This window comes from Equus caballus, chromosome 29, assembly GCF_041296265.1.
Source record: "Equus caballus isolate H_3958 breed thoroughbred chromosome 29, TB-T2T, whole genome shotgun sequence".
In the NCBI taxonomy this organism is placed as follows: domain Eukaryota; kingdom Metazoa; phylum Chordata; class Mammalia; order Perissodactyla; family Equidae; genus Equus; species Equus caballus.
The window spans coordinates 27,784,030-27,807,554 of record NC_091712.1 but is presented as its reverse complement, the minus strand read 5'-3'; the positions used below and the strand labels follow the sequence as shown (position 1 = coordinate 27,807,554).

The 23,525-nt window shown below is 34.0% G+C and overlaps 1 protein-coding gene across 1 annotated transcript in view; it reads left to right on the top strand.

Annotated features, from left to right (window-relative positions):
• Nucleotides 1–23,525, top strand: part of MALRD1 (MAM and LDL receptor class A domain containing 1) — a 653,802-nt gene that overhangs the window by 245,064 nt on the left and 385,213 nt on the right. Inside the window, exons 23-25 of the mRNA XM_023631939.2 lie at nucleotides 12,058–12,214; nucleotides 15,985–16,095; nucleotides 20,084–20,297. Of these exons, the coding sequence (XP_023487707.2) occupies nucleotides 12,058–12,214; nucleotides 15,985–16,095; nucleotides 20,084–20,297 (482 nt within the window). The remainder of the gene's footprint in view (nucleotides 1–12,057; nucleotides 12,215–15,984; nucleotides 16,096–20,083; nucleotides 20,298–23,525) is intronic.

Below are 23,525 nucleotides of genomic sequence, written 5' to 3'. Positions count from 1 at the left end.
CTATTGATAATATTGAATAATTCAAGAAAAAATATAGACTTTGGTACTGTTTATTTCCACCTGCCCCCACTTATTTCTTAGTACTATTGTCATGTATATTATGCCAATATAAATTGTAAACATATCTAATCAGTGTTATTATTTTGCTTTGCTCGCTCATGTGTCTTTCAGCAGGATGAAGAGAAAAAAAGAATGCACACACATATATACATTGCGCATATATATAAATATATATAAATAAAATATATGAAAATTATATATACATATAATTTTATATTTTCAGACACATTTGTCATTTCAACAAATCTGAATTCCTTGCTTGTGTTATTTCTTCAATTTTCCTGAAGAATTTCCTTTAGCATTTCTTGTAGTGAAAGTTTGCTGGAAAATTATTATTCTTCTTTTTTCAATCTGAAACTGTCTTTATTTCCACTTCACTTTTAAAAGAGAACTTCACTAGATATTGAATTCTTTTTTATTTGTTTTCCTTCTGCACTTTGAACATACAATTTTGATAACTTCAATCTTTTCAGATGAGGTGTCTATTTTTATTCATATTGATGTTTCTCTGTATCAGACGTGTCATTTTTCTTTGCTGACAAAATTTTCTGTCTTTAGCTTACAACAGTTTAACTATGATGTTTTTATTGTTAAGCTTCCCAAGTTTGTACATTGTTTTCCACCAAACTTGGGAAGTTTTCAGCCATTATTCTTCAATTTTTTTCTTTCTTCTCTTCTCTTCTTCTTGGATTCCAATTGTATCAATATTGGATTGTTTCATATTGTGTACCAGGTCTTTGAGAAGGTGTTATTTTTTGTCAATCTTTTGTCTTTCTATTTTTTGTGTTGATAATTTCTACTGATGTATTTTCACCTCCACCAATTTCTCTTCAATGATATCCAATCTGTATGCAATCTATCCAATCTACTTATAGAACATTTTATTTTTTTAATTTCAATTATTGTAGTTTTCAGCCCCTGAATTTCCATTTGATTAGTTATTTTAGAGTTGCCATTTTACTCTCGAAATTATCTGTACATTCATTGATACCATATTTTTTTCAATTTGTTGAACATTTTAATTCTTTGTATCTGTGATAGGTGCTATAAAATCTTTGTCTGATATATCCAACTTCTTGCCCCACTTGGAGTGTGTTTCTATTGGCTATTTATTTTTTACTTCATATGGATCACACTACACATTTCCTGCATGTCTAGCAGTTTTTGATTGAGAAATACATATTGCTGATAATAGATTTTAATGACTTTGGATTCTGTCGTGTTCATCTGAAGATTCTTGTTTCTTGTTCTAGTAAGAAATTAGTTTGCCTGGATTCAAACTGTACATTTTTCCTACTGTGCTGTATGCAGCTGCTAATATCTTTACTCTGTTCTTATGACTTTCCACTGTTGCTTTTTCGTGCAAGTTAATGATCAGGCAAGGATTTTAACAGAGTTAGAGCTCATCTTCTCTGTGGTTCCCTTCCTTCTAGGAATTCCTTCTTTATTTATCTCTGCTTTTTGAGTTTCAGACTCTGTTTTGTGGAACTTCAAGTCCACAAGGATTTAAAGCTTTCTGCCTCTGCTGGTTGAGTTATGTATGGTTGAAAAAATGTATTCAGTTAAGAAAATCTTCAACTTTGCAGATTTGGCTCTTTGAACATAGATTTTTCTCTACTTTTTGCCTGCATTGTTGCATGCTTCCTATCATCTTCCCTGAACCTGTGTAGTTTAGCTGTCAGTCAGGGATGTGAGCAGTTCATTCTCTGAATTTTGGTCTCATTCCATCTGCTGTACTTATGCCTTCCAGGATTTCTCCTTTAAATTTTCAGCTAAACTCTGATCTCTGGCACCTGTAGCCAGTAGAGCTATTAGTGTGTCATTTTCTGCAACCATAAACAACAGGTAAGGGAGATTGTCAATTTTGTCAGACCAAAAAGTCACAAACTCACCATTCTTATCATTTTAAGTTTCAGGTTTGTGTGTGTATGTGTGTGTATTAGGCTTTCCTTTCATTTTTGTCTGCTTTGGAAATTTTTCAGTGCATTTTTTTGAAGTTGACTTTGTATATCTTATACAATATTTATAATTATCTATGAGAGGATGGTGGGCATAACCATTTTAATCCTTTCTATTACCAGGATTTCATCTATGTAACTTATTAAAGTAAATTTTAGCTGTATCATTAATCAATTTGTACTTACTATGAATGTCACAATCATATAATTTTATAAGCCCATTTCATAAAATTAGATAAAGTCATGAATCTATAGCCTAATGAGAAGAATCCAATTTGCTAGATGTATTAAATATAACTTTCAAAATTCTAATTAGGTTACAAGTAAAAGTTAGAACAAATAGCCTTTGAGATCAATCCTGAAAAGACAATTTTTAAAGGTCAGGTCAGTTTTAATAAATAAATTTATTTTCTACAAACATGGCTGGCTCATATTGTTTTAGGAAATAATAAGAATTCTCTTTTAACTCACTTTTGCCTGACATTGAAATCAATAAAATAATGACTATATCATTTGTGTAACAGATTGAAATTTGTCGAGAATTTTTGTGTCTTTCACCTCATTTCTATTTATAATGCATCTGTGATGTATCAAGCCTTGCTTTATACTGGCCTTTGTATCTATATATAGATTCTTCCCTTATCTGCTAGAGGAAGCCTGCTTCACTCTCTAGAATTAATCCTGGTACATTTGTTAAAATTGACGACCCTACAGTGACATATCAAAAGCACTCAAAGTCCATGTTTTACATTACGGTTCACTCTTGGTGTTATACGTTCTATAGGCTTGGACAAAGGTGTAATGACATATATCAAACATTATGGTATTATACAGAGTATTTTCATTGCTCTAAAAACGCTCTGTGTTCTACCTATTCATCACTCCCGGCTCCCCATCCAAACCTTGGCAACTACTGACTTTTAACTGTCTCCGTAGTTTTGCCTTTTCCAGAATGTCATATAGTTGGAATCATACAGTATGTAGACTTTTCAAATTGGCTTCTTTCACTTGGTAATACACATTTAAGCTTTCTCCATGTCTTTTCATGGCTTGATAAGCTCATTTCTTTTTAGTGCTGAATAATATCCCATTGTTGAATGTACCACAGTTTATTTATCCATTCTCCTTCTGAAGGACACCTTGATTGCTTCCAAGTTTTGGCAGTCATGAATAAAGCTGCTGCAAGCATCCATGTGCATATTTTGTGTAGACATAAGTTTTCAACTCCTTTGAGTAAATACTAAGGAGCACAATTCCTAGCTCTTATGGTAAAATATGTTTAGTTTTGTAAGAAACCACCAAAGTGTCTTCCAAAGTGTCTGTACCATTTTTTATTCCTACCAGTAGTGAATGAGGGGTCCTGTTGCTCTACATCCTAGCCAGCATTTGATGGTGTTAGTGCTCTGGATTTTGGCCGTTCTAATAGATGTGCAGTCATATTTCATTGTTGTTTTAATTTGCATTTCCCTGATGACATAGCATCTGGTGCATTTTTTCATATACTTCTTTGCCATCTGTATATCTTCTTTGGTGGGGTGTCTGTCAGGTGTTTGGCCCGTTTCTTAATTGGGTTGTTTATTTTCTTATTGTTGAGTTTTAAGAATTCTCTGTATATTTTGGTTAATAGTTCTTATTAGATGTGAATGTTCCATATGAGCTTGAGAAAAATATGTATTCTGTTGTTGGATGAAGTAGTCTATAGATGTCAATTATATCCAGTTGACTGATGATGTTGTTGAGTTTGACTATACTCTTACCAATCATGTACACATACAGTATCATTACATAACATCCTTCTTTATCCTTGATATCTTTGTTTGTTTTAAAGTCTGTTCTGTCTGAAACAAATAGAGTTTGATTCACAGTATCATGTGAATAAATTCTTGTATTAATATGAGTCATTTCTGATACATATGAAGTATTTAAAATATTTTTTTAAATTATTTAAAATTTTTGCAAGATTTAAATTAATCCAATTTGTTTTGAAACCTAGGTCAAAATTTTTATTAGAAGGTATTATTTATCAAGTGATTCTCAAAAACAAGTGATTAGTTTTTTTCATTCACTTTCTTGGCAAATGTTTATTGAGCGCTTACCGTGTGCCAGACATTTTTTTGTTCAAATACATTAGGAATGTGTGAGTTAAAAAAAGAGTATAATGGACAGTTGGTTACACATCTCCAGAAGAACTATTTATATCAAATTCTGTGTGCGTGTATGTGTGTAATTGTACCCTTGGAGTTGTACATTGTTTCTCAAATACACTTGACTAGAAAATCCAACCCATACCTCTACCAATCAGCTTTATTCTTCTTTTTTTTTGCTGGAACATAGGACCTATTTTCTATACAGCATGTAATAGAAGATGAAGTGTTGTTAAAACTAAAGTCTAAAATTTTTTAATTGCATAGTTATTTATTTTGGGAAGAAGAATAAACTTTAAATATCCACTTTTCTAGATATTGCTCCTGGATTGGAGTATGATTTAGCAATTTGGAATTATGAATACCATTTTAACTGTTAGTGTAAGTAGTTTGGAGCAGTGGGTCTCAAACTTTAGCATGCACCAGCATAAACAGAGTTTGTTAAACAGACTGCTGAGCCCTACCACAGAGTTCCTGATTCAGTAGGTCTGAGATATGGCCCAAGAATGAGCATTTTAAACAAGTTCCCAGGTGATGCTGATGCTACCGGTTCATACACCACACTTAGAGGACAACTAGTTTAGAATGTAAAACATGGGGAGATGGATCAAAGTCCAGACCTTCAATACTCACCAAGGGAATTGCCACTGGCAAATTATTTTATTTTGGTTATCTCATCTGTGAAGGAGTAATGATTATAATCCTACCCTCTCAAGTTTGTTGGGAATATTAAATGACAAACTATTATTTAATACTGCCTCATTTGAAGGCTTCCTAATTTAGAGGCTGATCTGAAAACCTCCAGTGTTTTATTTTATACATCTCAGAAGCCAGTGTTTCTTCAGCCTAAAATCTATTTCACAAAGAATATACTTACTTTAGTGAGACTTTTAAAATCTCGTTTTGGAATTAGAAGACAAATAAATACAACTACATTGTGTAATTTCTTAGCCTTTTTAATTTATAGTTTCTATTTTTTTAATATGTTTCTACATGCCTCACAAAGAGTTGTTCTCCAGTGAATGTCATACAATATTGAAACAGGAACTGTGGGTGCTCTTAATTAAAATATTTGACATTGATACCTTGGTTATTGAATTTTGAGTTGGTAAAACCCCCAGGTGGTTATATAACATGGCGACAAATGTTGTTTGTTTCTTCATTTTTATGTTTTGAGACTCAGAATGAAAATTCCCAAAGCACTCTGCAAAATTGTAAGTCCTTTTTCAAAACTGAGATGCCTTGCATTTGTGAAGGAGATTTTTTTTGTATAGCAAAGCAAGAATTCTCTATCACTTTTGTTTAGCAACAGATTCAGTGAATATTTATTGAGTACCAATTGGGTTTAAGTCACTTTAAAAGGCATTCTAGATATTGTATTAAATAATTTAAATTATGTGCCTTAAACTTTGTAATCTCATGGGGCATACAGCTTCGTATTCAGTGAATGAAAATCTAATATGAAGATTGCATTTAACAAGTTATGTATAAAATGCTATGAAATTGTGAGTCTAGGAATCTAAGAAGGCTTGGAAACATATTTGTGATATGCAGTAGACGATACATCAAAGTAGTATAGAGGAAGACTTAGAGCAGAGGTTCTAAGTGGGCCCAGAAGAAAGATCAATACAATGGAGACACACAGATAGGAAAGTACTTGATATACTCAAGTAATTGCATAAACACATTAAATGGGTATAAATCTGTGTGTGTGAGTAAAGTAGTATATGAAAAGTGAATCAAGGTATTGGTAAAGAAAGTCATTCCTCAGATCCTGATAAGTTGAAACTTTATCCATACAACAGGGGTGATCAAACTGTGGCCTGTGGGCCATTACTGGCCTGATGCCTGTTTTTGAAATATGGTTTTATTGGAACATGGCTATACCTATTCATTTAAGCAGTCCATGGCTGCTTCCATGCTACAAAGACAGAGTTGAATGGTTGTAATGAGTCTGTACGACCCACAAAGCCTGAAATATTTACTATATGGCCTTTACAGAAAAAATTCTCTGAACCCAGTTACATACCAGTGCAGTATAAAATACCATTCTGTGGACTTTTGGTTGCAAATACACTGCCAAGATAAAGACCTTGCACCAGAATGCAAATTAACTCACTGCTTCCTTTATCAAGGGGTAATAGGGCACATGTGTATGGTGACAAGTGGTAATTAGTTTTCAGGTGGTGAACATGATGTAGTCTACACAGAAATGGAAATATATTGATGTTATACCTGAAATTTATATAATTTATAAACCAATGTTACCTCAATAAAAAAAAATTGAGAAAGAGAATCTTGCTATGAAAAAAACAATGTCAGCTGATCTGGACACTACGTGTAGTAAATTCTACAGAAACTTGTTATTTACTTGTAGTACAATAACATATAGTTTAGTTCAAGGTCCTCACTTTGTATCAGATATGGATCCGATCACTTTGGATCAGATGTGTATTTTAGAAAGGACCAATAAGGTCAAATAGAAGCCTTTGTGTGTGTGTCGGGGGGGTCTCTTCCGTAATAGTAAAGCATAGTGTAGAGGGCACGTTTGGAGATTCGGAATCAGACAGAGCAGATGTCAAACCTTGGGGATTCAGCTAGTAAGGAGATTTGATACCCAAGAAGGACTGTTCCTTTTCCCGTTAATTTATACTCTAAAAAGCCCTCATGAGAACTCTGATTAGCCTCATTTGTTTAAGAAGGCTGCTCCCTCCCTCACGGAAGTGGGTCAGGGACTTTGTTCCTCTCATGCTGTGGAGTTGGTGGGAGGGATGGGGAGCACTTCCACACAACAAGGATGGTTTACTACAGATGCTAGGGTAATACTATGAAAACCATTAGAAGAATTATACTATTGAACACTTTATATTTCTGTTACCCATAAAGCTAATAAAGTTCATGACAACATTTAGTAGATCATATCCCATCAGGTACGTTAAAACAGCCTATAATATCATAGTGAATCAGAGGGTACATCTCAACCCAAGAATAAGCCTGGAGAATGTGTCCCTCACACTATAAATGTACAGGATCAAACGGCAGTTGACCTAACTCAAAAATATTTTGATTTGTCCATGCAAGAGTGTTTTTTTCTTACTATTTTAATTAAGTGAATACCTAGGAGATTCTCAAATAAGTTGGAAAAAAGTCAATATTTTAATTGTTTAATCTGTAGAATAGTAAGATTTAGAAACTGATTATCCTATGAGGCCTGGGCAACTTTCTTTAAAACAGCATGCACTATAGATCAGATCACTTTGGATAATGGATTTTTTTTAATGACTTTGCATCATTACCTGGAATCTTTACTTTCACAACACCTGGGTGTTTAACGCTACTTTCATTAAACCTTTACTACTGTGGTTTATGATATGTTTTATTAGAAAAGATATGTTTCTATAAAACACCCTACTTCCTGCCCTGCATGAGAGAAGACACTTTGAAGGCTAGTAGAGAGATGCTGATATTTTACGGGTGACAGCATCGTTAGGTGTGGTCATTAATGCTGTGTTGATTTCAGGAGGGGTGTTGATTTCCTTTGCAGGTACATGCTTAAATAATCTCACCCCAGACACAGGCCAGTGTTTGTGTAATTCTTTATTTTTCCATTAGGAATCGTACATGTATCGTGTGCCCCCAATTAATGCATATGAGATTGGTAACCAAATGATATTCTGTTATACTGGCATTGTGTTCAAGTGCAATGTAAAGACACAAATGCACTTTTGTTGTTTGCATGCTTCAAATTGATCTCCTGACATATTTTCCTTTTTCCTTTTCCTTGCAGGTGAAGAGGATATTTCAGGGACGTATAGTTATAAAGAGTTAGCTCAACAATTTATTTTATATTTATCCTTGTGACTGAATTTCCTTGACTTATATTGGAATGGGGAAATTAAGCATTAGTTTTGTGTTTGTTTCCATTGTGTAGTGTCTGGGAAATTAATACGGGGATCTCTAGTTAAAGAACCTTTGGTTAGATGCTTTTAACATTGACAGAATTGTGGCCTGTGTTCATTTAATGTCTCCTTGGTCTCCAAATCTATTAACTTTGTCTGTCTTTTCTTATGGTTGCTTTTTTTCCCCAGCCTGGAGCATATTATCAACTTTTCATGTGTAATTTCATCTGAATACACAGCTCTGTCACTCCTTTGGTCTTGTTTCAGGGGCAGGAGGAGAGGAAGCTAGACAAGGGATTGGGACCTTAAGTGATGTGGTCCTGCCTATAAATTTATGAAAAGGGACAATGTTTGCTAGATTCTTCTCCTAGTTTCCTGAGCCCTTTGACATATTAGTTGTTGAGGATTGGTGCTTACTGTTAAGTGAATGTTAGGTTTAGATTTTGACTGCAAGAAAGAATCAGGATTAATTTGGTAATCTCTCCCCACCCCCAACCCCCTTTTGTGATGGGAATTCTAAAGGAAAGCCTTGCTTCTGTTTTGTTTGAAATTTTCACCCTTCCCCCACACCGCAGACTTGGGTAGGGTAAGAAGAGGAGTGAGAGAGAAGTAGATAATTTGATCCTATATTATTCTATAAGAATTTTCATCAAAGCTGAGCTAATGAGTGGAAATTAGAGGCTTGGCAAATTTGAATTAATACTGATTCTACTGGTAGGTTGCAGTGCCAGGTATCTCAGAGGGAAGCCCATTGGTGGGCTTCAGTCTTTTTATTTCCATATGCGCTCTACTAATTTTAAACTCATTTGTTTATGTTATTTATCAAGTATTTTTTTGAGGGTCAACAATGAACCAAGCAATGTGTAGGAAACAAAATAGACATGGGCCCCAAATAGAGATATAAACATGTTAACATTTTGGGATATTTCCTCCAGTTCTTGCTTGTATGTATGTACTTATATAATATGCATGTATAACTATATACACACACATTATTGTACATCTTGTATAGTGCATAGTATATAGTAGACATTCAATAAGTGTTACACTCATTAAATGTGATACAAATGTTTTTTCCCATTCACTGGTTGGCCTTTTGATCATGATATTGGTATCTATGATAAACAGAAATCCTTAATTTGAATACAGTCTGATTTTTCAATATTTCCCTCTATGGATAATAATTTTTATATATTGTTAAAAAATGTTATCATTCCCACATAAAGAAAATACTGTTATGTTATCTTAGACAGTTTAATTTCCACATCCCAGGTATAATCTACCTGGAATTTATCTATTTATTTATTGATTGATGAGGGAGATTAGCACTAAGCTAACATCTGTTGCCAATCCTCCTCTTTTTTGCTGAGGAAGATTGGCCCTAAACTAACATCCATGCCAATCCTCCTCTACTTTATATGTGGGACACCTGCCACAGCATGGCTTAATAAGTGGTGTATAGGTCCCCGCTCAGGATCTGAACCTGTGAACCCTGGGCCATGGAAACAGTGCACAAAGCCAACCGCTATACCACCAGGCCAGCCCCTGCAATTTATTATTTTTGAACGCTGTGAAATAGGGGTCAAGACTCATTTTTCCCCATGTGGCTACTTAATTTTATCAGTCAATTTATTAAAAAGATGTCCTTTCCTTCACTGCTCTGAAGAGCTAAATTTTTCATAAATCAGGTATCCAAATATATATGGATTTGTTTTAGGACTATTTCTTTTGTTTCTCTGGCCCATTTGTCTGTCTTTATTCCAATACCACTCTGTCTTGATTATTCTACCTTTATAGTGTATCTTGATATCCGATAGAATAAGTTCTCCAACTTTGTTCTCTTTCACAATAAAATTGGCTATTCTTAGTCCTTTGGATTTTTCTGTGAAACTTAGTTTGTCAATTTCTGGGAAAGATATCTATTGAAATTGTCTTGGAGCTTAATGAATCTATAGATCAAAGTGTGAAGAATTTATGTCTTTGTAATAGTGAGTCTTGCAACACATATACACAGTGGTATACTGAATCAGATTGCCCTGGTTCCCAAGAGCAAATTGGGCACATCTCTTCCCCACTGCAATTCCCATTGGGAAGCAGGGTTGAGGTTATGTAGAGATTTGAGGACATAGTAAATATTTTTATTATACTCTTAAGTCCATTAGGAAAACTTTAGCAGGTTTTAAGGAGTGGATTTGGAGATGTAATAATCCAATTTCCATTTTTTAAAAGATTTTTCTAAGTGATGTGTGAAAAATAGATAGAGTGACAATTTAGAAGGCTTGTTATGCTAGGCAAGAGATGACAAGAGTTTGACTTAAGCTGGTTGCATTAAAATTGGAGAGGAATCAACAATTCCACCTGTATCTCAGAAGCAGAACTCAATTGAATTGAAGACATTTAGATATATTGAAATAATTTTATGATAAATTATAATAAAATTGCAATAATCCTGACAATTGCTTTAAGGATAGCTTTGCAAATTAAATAGATCATATGAATAGAAAAATGTGCATGATCTTTTTATTAACTATTCTCACTATTGGTTCTATGTATCTGAATATATAAGTGGCCATATATTCATCTTTATTCTTGGTATCTCTGGAATCCTGGCATATTAAGCACACAGGGAACAAAGCTGGACGTGCTTACTCATTGAGGCACAATTCAGACAAATTAATAACAATCCTGCCTGTTAAAGATGATCTCAACTCATACCTACCTTCTGTGGTTTTCTGGACACTAAACTCTATTCCTTTAGCTTCAACTAATGACATAAACATAACCACAAATCACCACTAACAGTTATTTAATGTGTAATATGGGCCAAATACTGTTATATATTTCACTTATTTTGTTTCTAATTCCTATTGAAACCATACACAGAACTATCCCATTTTAGAGATGGAGAAACTGATGTGTTCAGGGAGGTTAAATAACCTGCCTAATATTGCCCAACCAGTAAGTGATGAGGCCAGAGGCCAAACCCTGTCATGTCTGTTGCTCACAATCATGTTCCAAGGGCCTGGGACAGCCACTGGCAAGACTGGATTGACTCAATGAATATGGAGTGACGAGTGAACACTTTTGTCCTTCTCTCCTTCTATTTGCTATTAATGATTTTCATTTCTTTCCTCAAAAAATTGTCGAAATAAAAATGGTTTCAATAAGCAGTAAGTTTATCTAGCATCCTATTTAGGTGAGAAAGCAGTAAGAAATCTAATTAACCAAACAAATAGTACCCGAATGCCCAAATTGTGAGGAATCATTTCCTTATTTAATCCTTCAAAAACCTGTGTGTTACTTACCATGCCTTTAATGTTTTATTATCTCTTTTTTGAATTGATAAAGTGGGAACATCAACTCGGTCCTTTATGGCAAGATTACGTCAATATTTAATTGTTTCCATTATTATTTTTCCTCTTCAGTTTGGAACTAGGGAATTAAAGGTACATTTTAAAAATTATCCACCAGCTTATTGAAATCTGCTTAGGTAAAACTGACCTAAATCTCACTAAAGAGGGAGATCAAACTTGAACCTGGAGGCCTTTTAGACCCATGAGTAGAATCTCAGGCCAGTTTTCCTTTCTGTTTTTCATGCTTTAATTATTTATATATATTTTTTCTTCTTTTTATGCCTTTTCTAAAGGTATTCACTGCTTCAGGGTCTCATTTTATGCGCATGAAAATAAGCTCTGCAAAGCTCATCGGCGTATGGGCAGTATCATTGCAAAAAAAAAAAAATCAACCAAGTTATTACAGATTAGACCTGATAATTTCAGCCTTTGCCATAATTTGTGTAGGTTGTACCAACTCGCACATGGGTTCCGAATGAAAATAGTAGAAAAATTATTTCTGCTGAAGGTTATGAATCATCATTATACTGCAAAATATTGTTGTACTTTTAGGAAAAATTATAGAACAATATAATCAGTGGCAAACTGTTATATAATTATTTTCTTCTTTAAAAATCTAATGAACACATTGTACTTTCCCCAGAAATGCTACAGATGGCTGGTACCTGTATGCTGATAGCTCAAATGGAAAATTTGGTGACATAGCTGACATCCTCACTCCTGTTATTGCACGCACGGGACCAAAATGTACCCTGGTATTCTGGGTTCATATGAATGGTGCCACAGTTGGTTCTCTCCAGGTACTGCTTAAACAATTGTATTTTCTGACTTTTCTCTATAAAAACTCATACTGTATAACTTGGTGTTAAAATATAGTCTGCTGATGAATGAAAACGAACAATTATCAACACTTGTATAGTTTCAAAATGGTATGATTGAAGAAAAGCTTTAGCAGAATTAGACCTTAATGTCTAATAAGGTACTTTTTTCCCTATTCAATTTATAATTATTGTCTTTATTCTGAGGTTATGGCTTCTGTGTAAAACAGTTTTATACTTGAAATGTTTCATGTAGGTTGCAGTGTCAATGTTCTGAGAATAGCACAATCAAATGAGTTTTACACACTATGGTGATATTTGAATGTGCATTCTTCTTGTCCTTGATGGTAATGGTGCTACATTCTCCAATAGCTTTTTTAAAATGGTTTCTTTGTAAAAAAGAAAATTTTTTTTAACTGTTTCAAACTTATTGTTGAAATTCTTTCAAACTGTTGCAAGAATCTCACAGACAACTCCAAGATACCCTTTACCCAGAGACCCTATTTTTTGCCTGTTGTCCCAGTAGCATCTTCTTTTATAGGAAAAATTCAGTGCAGGATAACATATTGCACCCAGTTGTTATTTCTTTCTAGTGTGTTTCAAACTGGAACAATTCCTTAATCTTTCCTCCACTTTTATGACCTTGATATTTTAAAAGATTATAATTAAATTATTTTGTAGAATGTCCCTCAGTTTGGATTTGCTCAATGTTAAGCTTTTCTTTCCCCCTGTAAGATCACCAATATTGTGTTCTTTTTTTCTGTAATATCACCACTAGTGTATTCTTTATTTCCTGTAATATCACGCCATATTGTGCACTAACCATTGGTTGGTACATAATGTCTATCAGTCTCAGTACTTTTGCTCCCTTTGTTATCAATAAATATTTTGAGAAGAGACATTTTGAGAGTGTGGAAAATCCTGATCTCAACTCAATATATCCACTAGTTTTTGCTTCCTGTAGTATTTTTTGCTGGAATTAATTTTACTGTGACGATTGCCTCATTGCGATTTTCTAACACTACTATTCTGTCTACGTTTGTAGGTTAGTTTTCTATTTCAAAAAAAAACTTTCCTTTTTTGATCCATTTACTGATTTATATCAGTGTGGACTCATGGGTTCCTATTGTGTACGGTTTGTTATCATACATTTCTATTATTATTGTTGGTTCTTAAATTGTCCCAGATTAGGTCATAGCAGACTCTTCAAGCTGACTTCTATGTCTCTTTGACAAGCCTATCAGCCTTTAAACATTTCCTTCCTGGGGCTAGCCCCATGGCCGAGTGCTTAAGTTCACGCGCTCCGCTGCAGGCGGCCCAGTGTTTCGTCAGTTCGAATCCTGGGCGTGGACACGGCACTGCTCATCAAGCCACGCTGAGGCAGCGTCCCACATGCCACAACTAGAAGGATCCACAACGAAGAATATACAGCTATGTACCGGGGGGCTTTGGGGAGAAAAGAAAAAATAAAATCTTTAAAAAAAAAAAAATTTCCTTCCTCCCTGGCCAAGAAGATGTTCCAGACTCATTTCCATCCCTAGAGTTAACTATTTCTCCAGCGGGTCCTGGTTTCTTCTAGAAGACCAAGTTATACAGGCAAAACAGAGAGAGGTTCTGAGTCTGAATGAAGATCCCTAGATACTGCTTTCCCACACTGGACACACCTTGTATAATGTATAAGATTTGTAAGTAGTATGTACAGACACATACATATTACACCTGCACAAAAGAAGCCAACTCAGTTTTGAAGTATCTCCATTTATACTCAGTTTCATAGCTTAAGTAACGTTTTCCAGGAAGGCATGCCTGAAAAATAAATCCCCAAATTCCAGAATTGTTTACTATAAGCAGTTTTAGAATAGGGATATCTTGCTTAAAACAACCATGGATAAGTGCTCTCCTCCAGTCAAAGACCATTAATTTGTTTACCAAGAAGTCCAGATTTGTCATATTTGCAAGGATATTACACTTGGGCCACCTGCTTTCTTTTTCCCCAATAAAGAGAAAGAAAGAGACCATAGACCAGTGTTTAATCACTTCTTTTCCAGTAGCTTGATCATAATTTTAATATTAGGTGTTTTTTCCCCATTTTATTACTGTTTTATTCTAGGATTTTCCTGGCCATAATAAATGTTAATTTTTCCAAATAAATTTTAGATAAACATACCTTATTTCAAAAATGCTGTTAGTGTTTTTAATTGGAAATGTATTAAATTTATAGATCAATTTTGAAAGAATTGTCTTCTTTCTTATAGGTGTCACTTCTTACGAAAAACAATTTAAAACTAAACTTGTTTATATATATGTGTGTGTGTGTTTAATAATCTAAAAGCATCCGAATAGTCTTATGGGTTGAAGTTAAAATTTATGATTTATTTTACATTGACTTTTTAAAAATGGTTTTAGGCAAAGCAATCAATACAGCTTACTGCAGGTTTTTCATCAGAAAAATAATAATGGTTTACCTGGCATATTTTGTGGTTGATTAATTATCTGAAATATGCTTTCATTATTTTTAATAATAAGATTTTGTATTAGTAGATAAAAAATTATGAAATAGTATTAAAATTTTATAAGTAATTATCAAATAATTAGTATGGTAATACATGTGATTCTTATTTTTGTAAATAAAATAAAGCTAAATGTTGTATTAATATAGTGCATGAACACATTTTTCCTTAGTGATTTGTATATAGAGTGGTATTCATACAAAGAAGATCTATTTCCTATTCTTTTTAGTATCCTTCAAAAACAATTTTTTTTATAAATTTTATTTTCTTGACTTTAATATGCTGATTTAACTTAATTTTATAGACCAAGAATTTGGTGATACTTTTGCGAGCCACATATTACTTTTTATATGACTCTAGAAACTAATTCTATAAAAATGGCCATTTGAATTTAGTTTAAAAAAACAGATAATGAAACCATTAAAAGTTACTGTCACTTTCAAAAGAAGAAACCTTCACAGACCCTTTACCTGAATAATTCTTAGGCTGTACGAATTGTATTTTTAAAAGTAATGTTGCGAAATAATTAAATAAACCATCTAAGCAAGTTATTTTAAAAAGTGGAATTGTTCTGCTCTTCACTATTCTCTTCAATTATTCTCTTGATGGCTCATTTTGTATCATTCTAAATGAAGAGCCATGATAATATGCCCCCTGAGACTAATCTGAATTTTCATTTAGAATGAGGATATAGTACTGGCGAGAATTTGTTAGTTTCAAGGCTGTTGGATAGGGAGCTCTTACTGGCACAACATGAGTGGGAGCCCATTCATATCACCCATATGTGCTGTTAAAATTGAGTGGGCTCCCATTGTGATGTCACTGCCCCTCACTGAACCCAAGAGGATGAAGAAGCATTCTCAAAAGAGTGTTTTAGTAAGTAATTCTGTGCTTTTCACTCAACTACATGACTAATACTTAATGTATGAACTTCCAAATGTTACTGCTGTCAGATTTTAAAAAGCTACTGTAGCTAGGAGTTCTTAATTAAATGGTGCCCAGATACCTTCAGACTTGACTGACAGATATTCATGCACATCTTTAGGATACAGAGCTTGTGAGCTACCCTGAGGACTCAGCGCTCTATAGAAAACAAAGACGTCTAATGAAAAATGTCTTAGCTTTTCTCTCAGGGACTTCATGTTGATATTAAAATTTTAAAAATCACTGGGAAAATTCTACGTGTTTAAAATTTTTCAAGACAAAATATTGGAATGCTTCCTACTTGATTTATCTCTACAGGTACTCAGCAAGAGAGACAATGCTACTTCTAAATTGTGGGCTCAAACTGGACAGCAAGGTGCACAGTGGAAAAAAGTAGAAGTGTTTTTAGGCGTTCATTCATTTATACAGGTTTGTAATGCAAGTAGTTGGGGGATGAAGGAGTTTTGTTGACTTTTTTCTTTAATCCTAATTTGTTTCCTTCACTCATAGTCTTCTCGTTCTTCCATTTTCTTTTTGATGTGTTATGTGAATGTTTACCACTCCATAGAGCCTTTTCTGTAGGCAATTTACAGTTCTAGAATGTCCTTATTTCTCCCAATTAGACAATCACACTTTTAGGAACGTTTAATTTTAATGACAAACATCCTCCACTCCAATCAGCCTCCTTCATATAAAGAACACCTCCCTCTATTTTACAAATATATTCTTAGAGACCGTAGAGTAAATACATTAATTTATTTCAAATGTGAATAAAAAGATGGACTTTTGAAAGCACATTGTATTGTTGAGCCTTAAGAGATATAGATTTACTTAATTCAAAAATATTTTGGAGGAGGCACAAAATCGTGTGATGCTGAATTTGTCTTCGTGTAGATTAAATAATAGGAGAATAAGGCCTGTACATACCTAACAGTTAAAGAAAAGAGCAAGTAGTACATAGATTAAAGCGTTTAAACTGAAAATAATTGTGTGCCAAGATATTTCCTATGGATTTTATTTTTTACAGATTACCAAGAAAACAAGAGCTCCATGGATGTGTGTGTGTGTGTGTGTGTGTGTGTGTGGTTGTGTGTTTTGTTGGTGGTGGATTTTTTTTTTTTTTTTTTGTGAAAGGGGGTTTTCTTGGAAGGTGAGGCTTAGCTATTAAGACTTGTTAAGATTTGGATAAGAAGAAAGAAGACTTGTTAAGATACGGATAAGGATAAGGATCCAGAGCCGTTTATGTTGGGGAACATCTGGGGGTTTTTTAGTCTTAACTGCATAGGGCCTAATTCCATGAATTTAGAACCCCTTGACTCTAAGTAGAAGATATAATATCCTTGCTAATTATTACATATCCAGTCCTGTGTATATGCAGCAGAAGTAGCCATTCTGCTGTTAATGTTCAGTAACTATGTCTATAATCGTGTGCTATGTTTGATTGATCAGCCCTTCTCAACTTCAGTAGATGCACAGGCATAGACACATCTGTATAAAGGCATAGATATGAAATTATCCCCAATCTCTTGAAATGATATGTGTAATAAATCCCATATATTTTCTGCTCTTTTTGAAATCCAGTTTTATTATGGGTCATTTGTAGATAATTTAGGAAATTGGTAAGAAATAAACTCAAATAAGATCAATCTGAAGAACTGGATATTAGACAGCAATTTAATGGTCTTGCACAATATGAAATTTATTATTAAAATGATTCTACCTGTTCAACCTCCCAGATCTTTTACCTGAAGCAAGAAGAATCCTCAGTGAGAACACGTAGAAGGTTTTACAGCTGCCAGATATAGGCATCCACTGCAGGCAATGAATTCTTAACTAGTTTTGTGCAAGTAAAATATTTGTATAGTAAAATCATGTTCAAAACAACAATAAAAGGGATTTAAGCCAGAGGAATCAATTATTAATTTAGCCTTTCTGAAATTTAATTTTTCACATATTGAAGTTTGAAGAGAAATATACCCATGTTGTTTGGATCTGAAAACTGAATATTAATGGCTTATGAATATTTGATGTTTAGTGTGATTCACTCATTCCTTCAGTGGAAATTTATTAAGCACCTACTATGTGCAGAGCACATTACTCTGCACTGGAGATGGAGCCATGAGCCAAGCGTACTGTCAATGATGCTTCCATTTTTAGCCTCAGAGAGATGAGTGCCTCTAACCCTTGAGTAAAGTATAAAACACTTTTAGAAATTATGTGCTGAAGCAGCACTGGGTATTTTTTACAGTTTTATCGGGGAACCTCCAAGTTCAAACAGCATATTTAATTATAATAATTTTTTTAAAAGATTGGCACCTGAGCTAACATCTGTTACCAATCTTTTTTTTTCTCCTGCTTCCCAAAGCCCTACAGTACATAGTTGTGTATTCTAGTTGCAGGTCGTTCTGGTTGTGTTGTGTGGGACGCCACCTCAGCATGGTTAGACGAGGGGTCCCATGACTGCGCCCACAATCCAAACCAGTGAAACCCTGGGCCGCCGAAGCGAAGTGTGTGAACTTAACCACTAGGCCAGGGGGCCGGCCCCTATAATAATTTTTGTAACTAGAGCAATCACATACATAGAACTTACTAAGTGCTAAGTACTATTCTATGAATTTAAAATATTTACTCCTTTAGTTTTCACAATAACTGTATGAGGCACATACTATCATTATCTCTATTTTGTAGATTAGAATACAGAAAGACCTAGAAGTTAGGTAACTTGACCTAGTTATGTACTACAAAATGGCAGAAACAGGTGTTAAACACATGCAGGTCATCTATGAGTCCATAATTTAACTGCTATGCTATATTGTTTCCCATATTTTCCAAAATAGTTGACCCTGCTTTTATTCTACTTGAAAAAATATATAATTGCTCTTCAAAAAAAGGTTTAATCACATTCAATATTAAAGTCTATGGAATCTCAACCTCCACTGTTTGAAGCGTTGCAGTATAAGTGATGATTTAATCATTGGGACACAGCAGGCAACTGAGATTGTGTCTATTGGATAGCAGATAAAAAGATTGGTAATAAAACACTCACTGAGTTATCTAGTTTCTTATTTACAGAGCATTGCATCACATATTTAAATGTATTTAGATGTATCCTGATAATAGAGTACCTTTTTCAATTTGTGTATCAATGTTTTTCTTGGGCTCAATTTTGCGTATAAAAAAAGTTGTAATCCTTGTTATTCTTTCTAGTTTCACCTAAATCACTTCCAAGCTCTTTCTATCTTACAGATTTATTTTTCTTTCCCGGCACATCTGCTATGAGGAAAACAATTAATTCCTTTTATGTAAATCTGATATATGAATTTACAGCAAAATTGTATTTTTTTGACAATGTGAGAGGCGTGATTTTCAATTATTCTATCCTCTCATCTTAAAAAGAAAACACCTAGGTTTTTACTCAGTAGTATAAAAGCATAACACATCGAGGAAAAACAGTAATTCTTTCAAGAAAAATAATTGTTTAGATTTTGTCAAAAAAGGTGTTGGCAAGTTTGAATAATAAATATTCTGCATAAATCACCAAAGTAAATCTGTATTTCTTGGTATCTCATCTCTAATTTTTCTAAATTTACTTTAAAATATTTGAACATTTCTAATGTTAACACACAAATACATATTTGGCCTGCAGAGAAATTTGATAGAAACACTCTAAATTAGCTTCACTTAGAAATTTGAAACTAAACAATATATGGCTTTTTATGTTCTGCGAAACATTGTTCATTGTTATTCCCATCAGTGGTCGTGTTACAAATTGAAGTTGGAATATCCCAAAACTTTAGTGGCCCCTGTTATTATTTTTCATTGCTTCGAATTCCATGGGAGTCCGTATAACTGGATCTTACTGTCAAACAATGTCACAAGTGAGAATTTTATTCATCACATTCTTTAATCAAAGGCATTTCAAAATCATTTCAATTCCAAAGATGTGGCAAATTTTAAAAACTCATGGTACTGAGGTATTATACCTTTTCACTTTCAAATCGTTGGAGTGGACAGATCTGAGGAGTGGAAAGAATTGCTTGCTTTTTCTTTCTCTTGATGAATTCTGTTACCTGATTGGCCTCCTACTTCCATGTGTGATGAAGCTCTGAGCCGTGAGCAGGTCTTGTTTTGGGTCTGAGAGCTGCAGAGGCAGCAGTGGTGGGTTCGTGACTCCTTCCAGTTTTCTAGACCACATATCCTACAGACCTAGACAAGAGGCAATGGTGTTGCCACTCCCACATTCTTAGGTGTTGAGGATTTGTACGGATCTTAGATAACCCTCAAGCTTTCTGAGTCAGTTTTGTTATGGAGGTGTTTTGTCAATTTCAAGCTTGATGTCCTATATTTTGTGTTTGCCCCAGGTTTTGAATTCTTGATGGACAGCTCAACTGAAATTGCTTTTCTTTTCTTTTTTTAGATTGTCTTCAGGGCAAAACGCGGTATTAGTTACATGGGAGACGTAGCAGTGGATGATATTTCCTTTCAAGATTGTTCCCCGCTCCTTAGCCCAGACAGAGAGTGTACTGCTCAAGAATTCACGTGTGCTAACAAGCACTGCATTGCAAAGGACAAGCTGTGTGATTTTGTGAATGATTGTGCTGATAATTCAGATGAGTCAACTTTCATTTGCAGTAAGTGGAAATGTTCTGTTTCCTTACTTTGTGCCATGATCTCCACAACCTTACTCTCTTGTATTAATTGCTAAAACATGCAGAGTATGTGTAGCTCAGGAGCAGAGGCAGATAAGGAGATTTAACTATTTAAATACATTCCTTTCTCCCTCTCAATACTTAATTTAGAACTGTAATTCATTTAAAACTAGTTGATGGCTTTGCGTGTGTGTGAAGTAATTGCAGATAAATTGGAAAACAAGTGTCTTCAAAGGCAAACAAAACTGAAACAAATATTTTCCACATGAAAGAAATTTTTGGAAAAAATACAAGCAAAACATTCATCAAAGCCAACTCATGCGAGGTTGACAAGCCTCTGCTTTGATGCAAATCAGAGTTGTCTTTTCTTTGCATAAATTATGAGTTGTGATAAGTTGTTAAAAAAAAACAAAAAATCAATACTCAGATAATGTATAAAATAGACAAAGTGATTTCCTAAAGGAGATACATGTCAGCTATGTAATATTTTTGCAGGAGATCAACTTATAATAAACAGCACCTATTAAAATATCCTTAGCTAAATGGGCCATATGTGCTCATTTGGACAAGTCTGTAAAACTGTGCAACACAGTCCAATTGTTGCCTCATTTCATTGGAAATGAGGTGAATACAACTTGTCAAAATGACAGTTGACAAATTATTCCGTTATTACTAGTAATAATTTCTGAGCTAGATTATTACAGTTTGATCTTTTTCTCGCCTCTTGGAACCAAATGTGGAATATCAAGAGGAACTTCAGTATAATAAGAGCTCACATTTAGACAGAACTTTTAACTTCCAATGCCCTTTTATCTGCTACTCTCCACTTGATCTTTCCAGAAACCCCGAGGGGTAAGTGGGACAGATGTTATTAGTGCATTCCCCGATGAAGCTACCAACAGGAGTAGCTAAGAGTTTGTCAAAGTTCAAATGAAATTTTTCTGTACTTAAAGTATCAATTTATTTCTGGCTAAATTTTCCTTGAATTCTTTGTATTTAGGTTCTAACATTGTGAATATTTCTAGGAATCCTCTATCTGTGTTTGGAAAAGGATGCTGATATACTAAGAGGATCAGAAATGTATTAAAACTTACTGCCTTGGTAGTTCTTTTGTATGGAAAATAAAGGCAAAAGTAATCATAAGCCTTTGGAGGGAAAGTTGTACCAGAAGGTGCATCTTTGTGAACTGATTGCCAAATCATTTTGAGTTTTGAGTAGGCTTACTTATTTCAGTAAGACTGGCGCAGAAGGCTGAATTAGTTCCAGATATTACATGGGAAGAAGAAAACTTTTTTAGCTCCTTAACAAATAAACAAACAAAAAGTTAGAATAAACCCTAAAAGTAACCCATATTTTGATATTGGTTCTCATTACATGGACGTGATTTCTTTTTATATAACGTTGCTTATTTTTATTATGTATTTTTAAAAATTCAACAGTCTTCCCATGCTACTGGTCTTAAATGTTATATTTTAATTGTAGAATGGCTAGAAACTGCTATATGAATTATGAATGGTATTATTATCCTGTGTGAACTTTGATGCTCTAATTAGACCCAGAAAAATAGGAAGAAAACATTTTTAAAAATCACCATGGCAACTGATTTCAGAAGTTTGGCTGAAAACCAACTGAGAATTAGGCTAAAGTTCTACCGTCTTTGGGTTTTTTGTTTTTTTGGGGTTTTTTTTTTTTTGAGAATTCCAAGTAAAAACGTGTATTACGGCTCTAAGAAAACTTCTGAAATATCATTAGGTAGAAATAGGCCACCTAGGAATAGCAGAAAGAATGAAAAATTTCAACTCTTTAAAGGCATAGACTATTTCTAATGGAGGAGAACAAAATAATCTTTATAAAACAGAAGTATGGGCTACTTTAATTTTCTGTAGATCAATATAGACTTTTAAAGCACAGTCTGGCAGAAAAATTTAAATGTTATTCTTTGTTTTATAATGTAAATACATGCCTAAAATACAGGATATAGTCAAAGAAAATGATTTGTGTATCTGAGAACTCTAAAATTTTATTTGAACATAACTTTGCCATGGATATAAAGGCTCCTTTGGAAAACAACCATATATTTTGTTTCCCTATATATTCTAATTAGCATGGTCACTGTTGATACGCAAGAGTATCTCAGGAATACTCAAAATAACTTAATTCTGCCCTGTGATTAGTAAGGATGCAGGATATTTGATTAACATAATTATTAAGTAATCTGAACCTAATGGGCAAATCAAAATGATTTGGCAATCAGTTCACAAAAATGCACCTTCTGGTACAACCTTCCCTCCAAAGGCTTATGATTACTTTTGCCTTTATTTACCAATTGCAGCTATCTATTCTTTTCAAGCACAACAGAACATTTACCAAAAAAAGAGAGAAATTATACTATTAAACATTAAGCAAATTTCAATAATTTTAAATGCATTAAAGTGACATAGATTATGTCTTTTGAATTAGCCTGGAAATCAATTATAAAACAAAAACTAAAAGATCTTTATGTGGGGCCGGCCCTGTGGCCGAGTGGTTGGGTTCACGCGCTCTGCTCTGGTGGCCCAGGACCACGGTTTCGCCAGTTTGTATCCTGGGCACAGACCTAGCACTGCTCATCAAGCCATGCTGAGGTGGCCTCCCACATTGCCCCAACTGGAAGGACCCACAACTAAAATATGCAACTGTGTCCTGGGAGGCTTTGGGGAGAAGAAGGAAAGATAAAAAGTAAAAACTAAATAAAATCTTTAAAAAAATCTTTATGGGCTGGGAGAAAGACACTTCTAACAACAGCTGCCCCCCCCCCCCCCAAAAATCATAAGGTAATTAGGAAATGTTTTCAATAACTAATAATAAAAAAATTCATTAAAAAACTATGGGATTTGGCTAAGCTAGTACTTAGGGTAAAAGTTATAGACTTAAATCCTTATATTAGAAACTAATTAGCTAATAGTGAAAATTAATGAAATAGAACACAAATGTAAGATAGGATTTGAAAAGACTGATAAAATTCTCAAAAACCTGTCAAGAATTATCAAGCAAAATAGAGAATACGGAAATATTAAATTGGTTTAACACATATTTATCGAGCAGTTATGTGTCAAGCAGTGTTTAAGATACCTAGTATAAATCACATAAAAGAAACAGACAAAAATCCTATTCCTCCTACTCTTGAGTTAAACAGAAAATATTCTCACTTGCTCTTTACACTCACATACA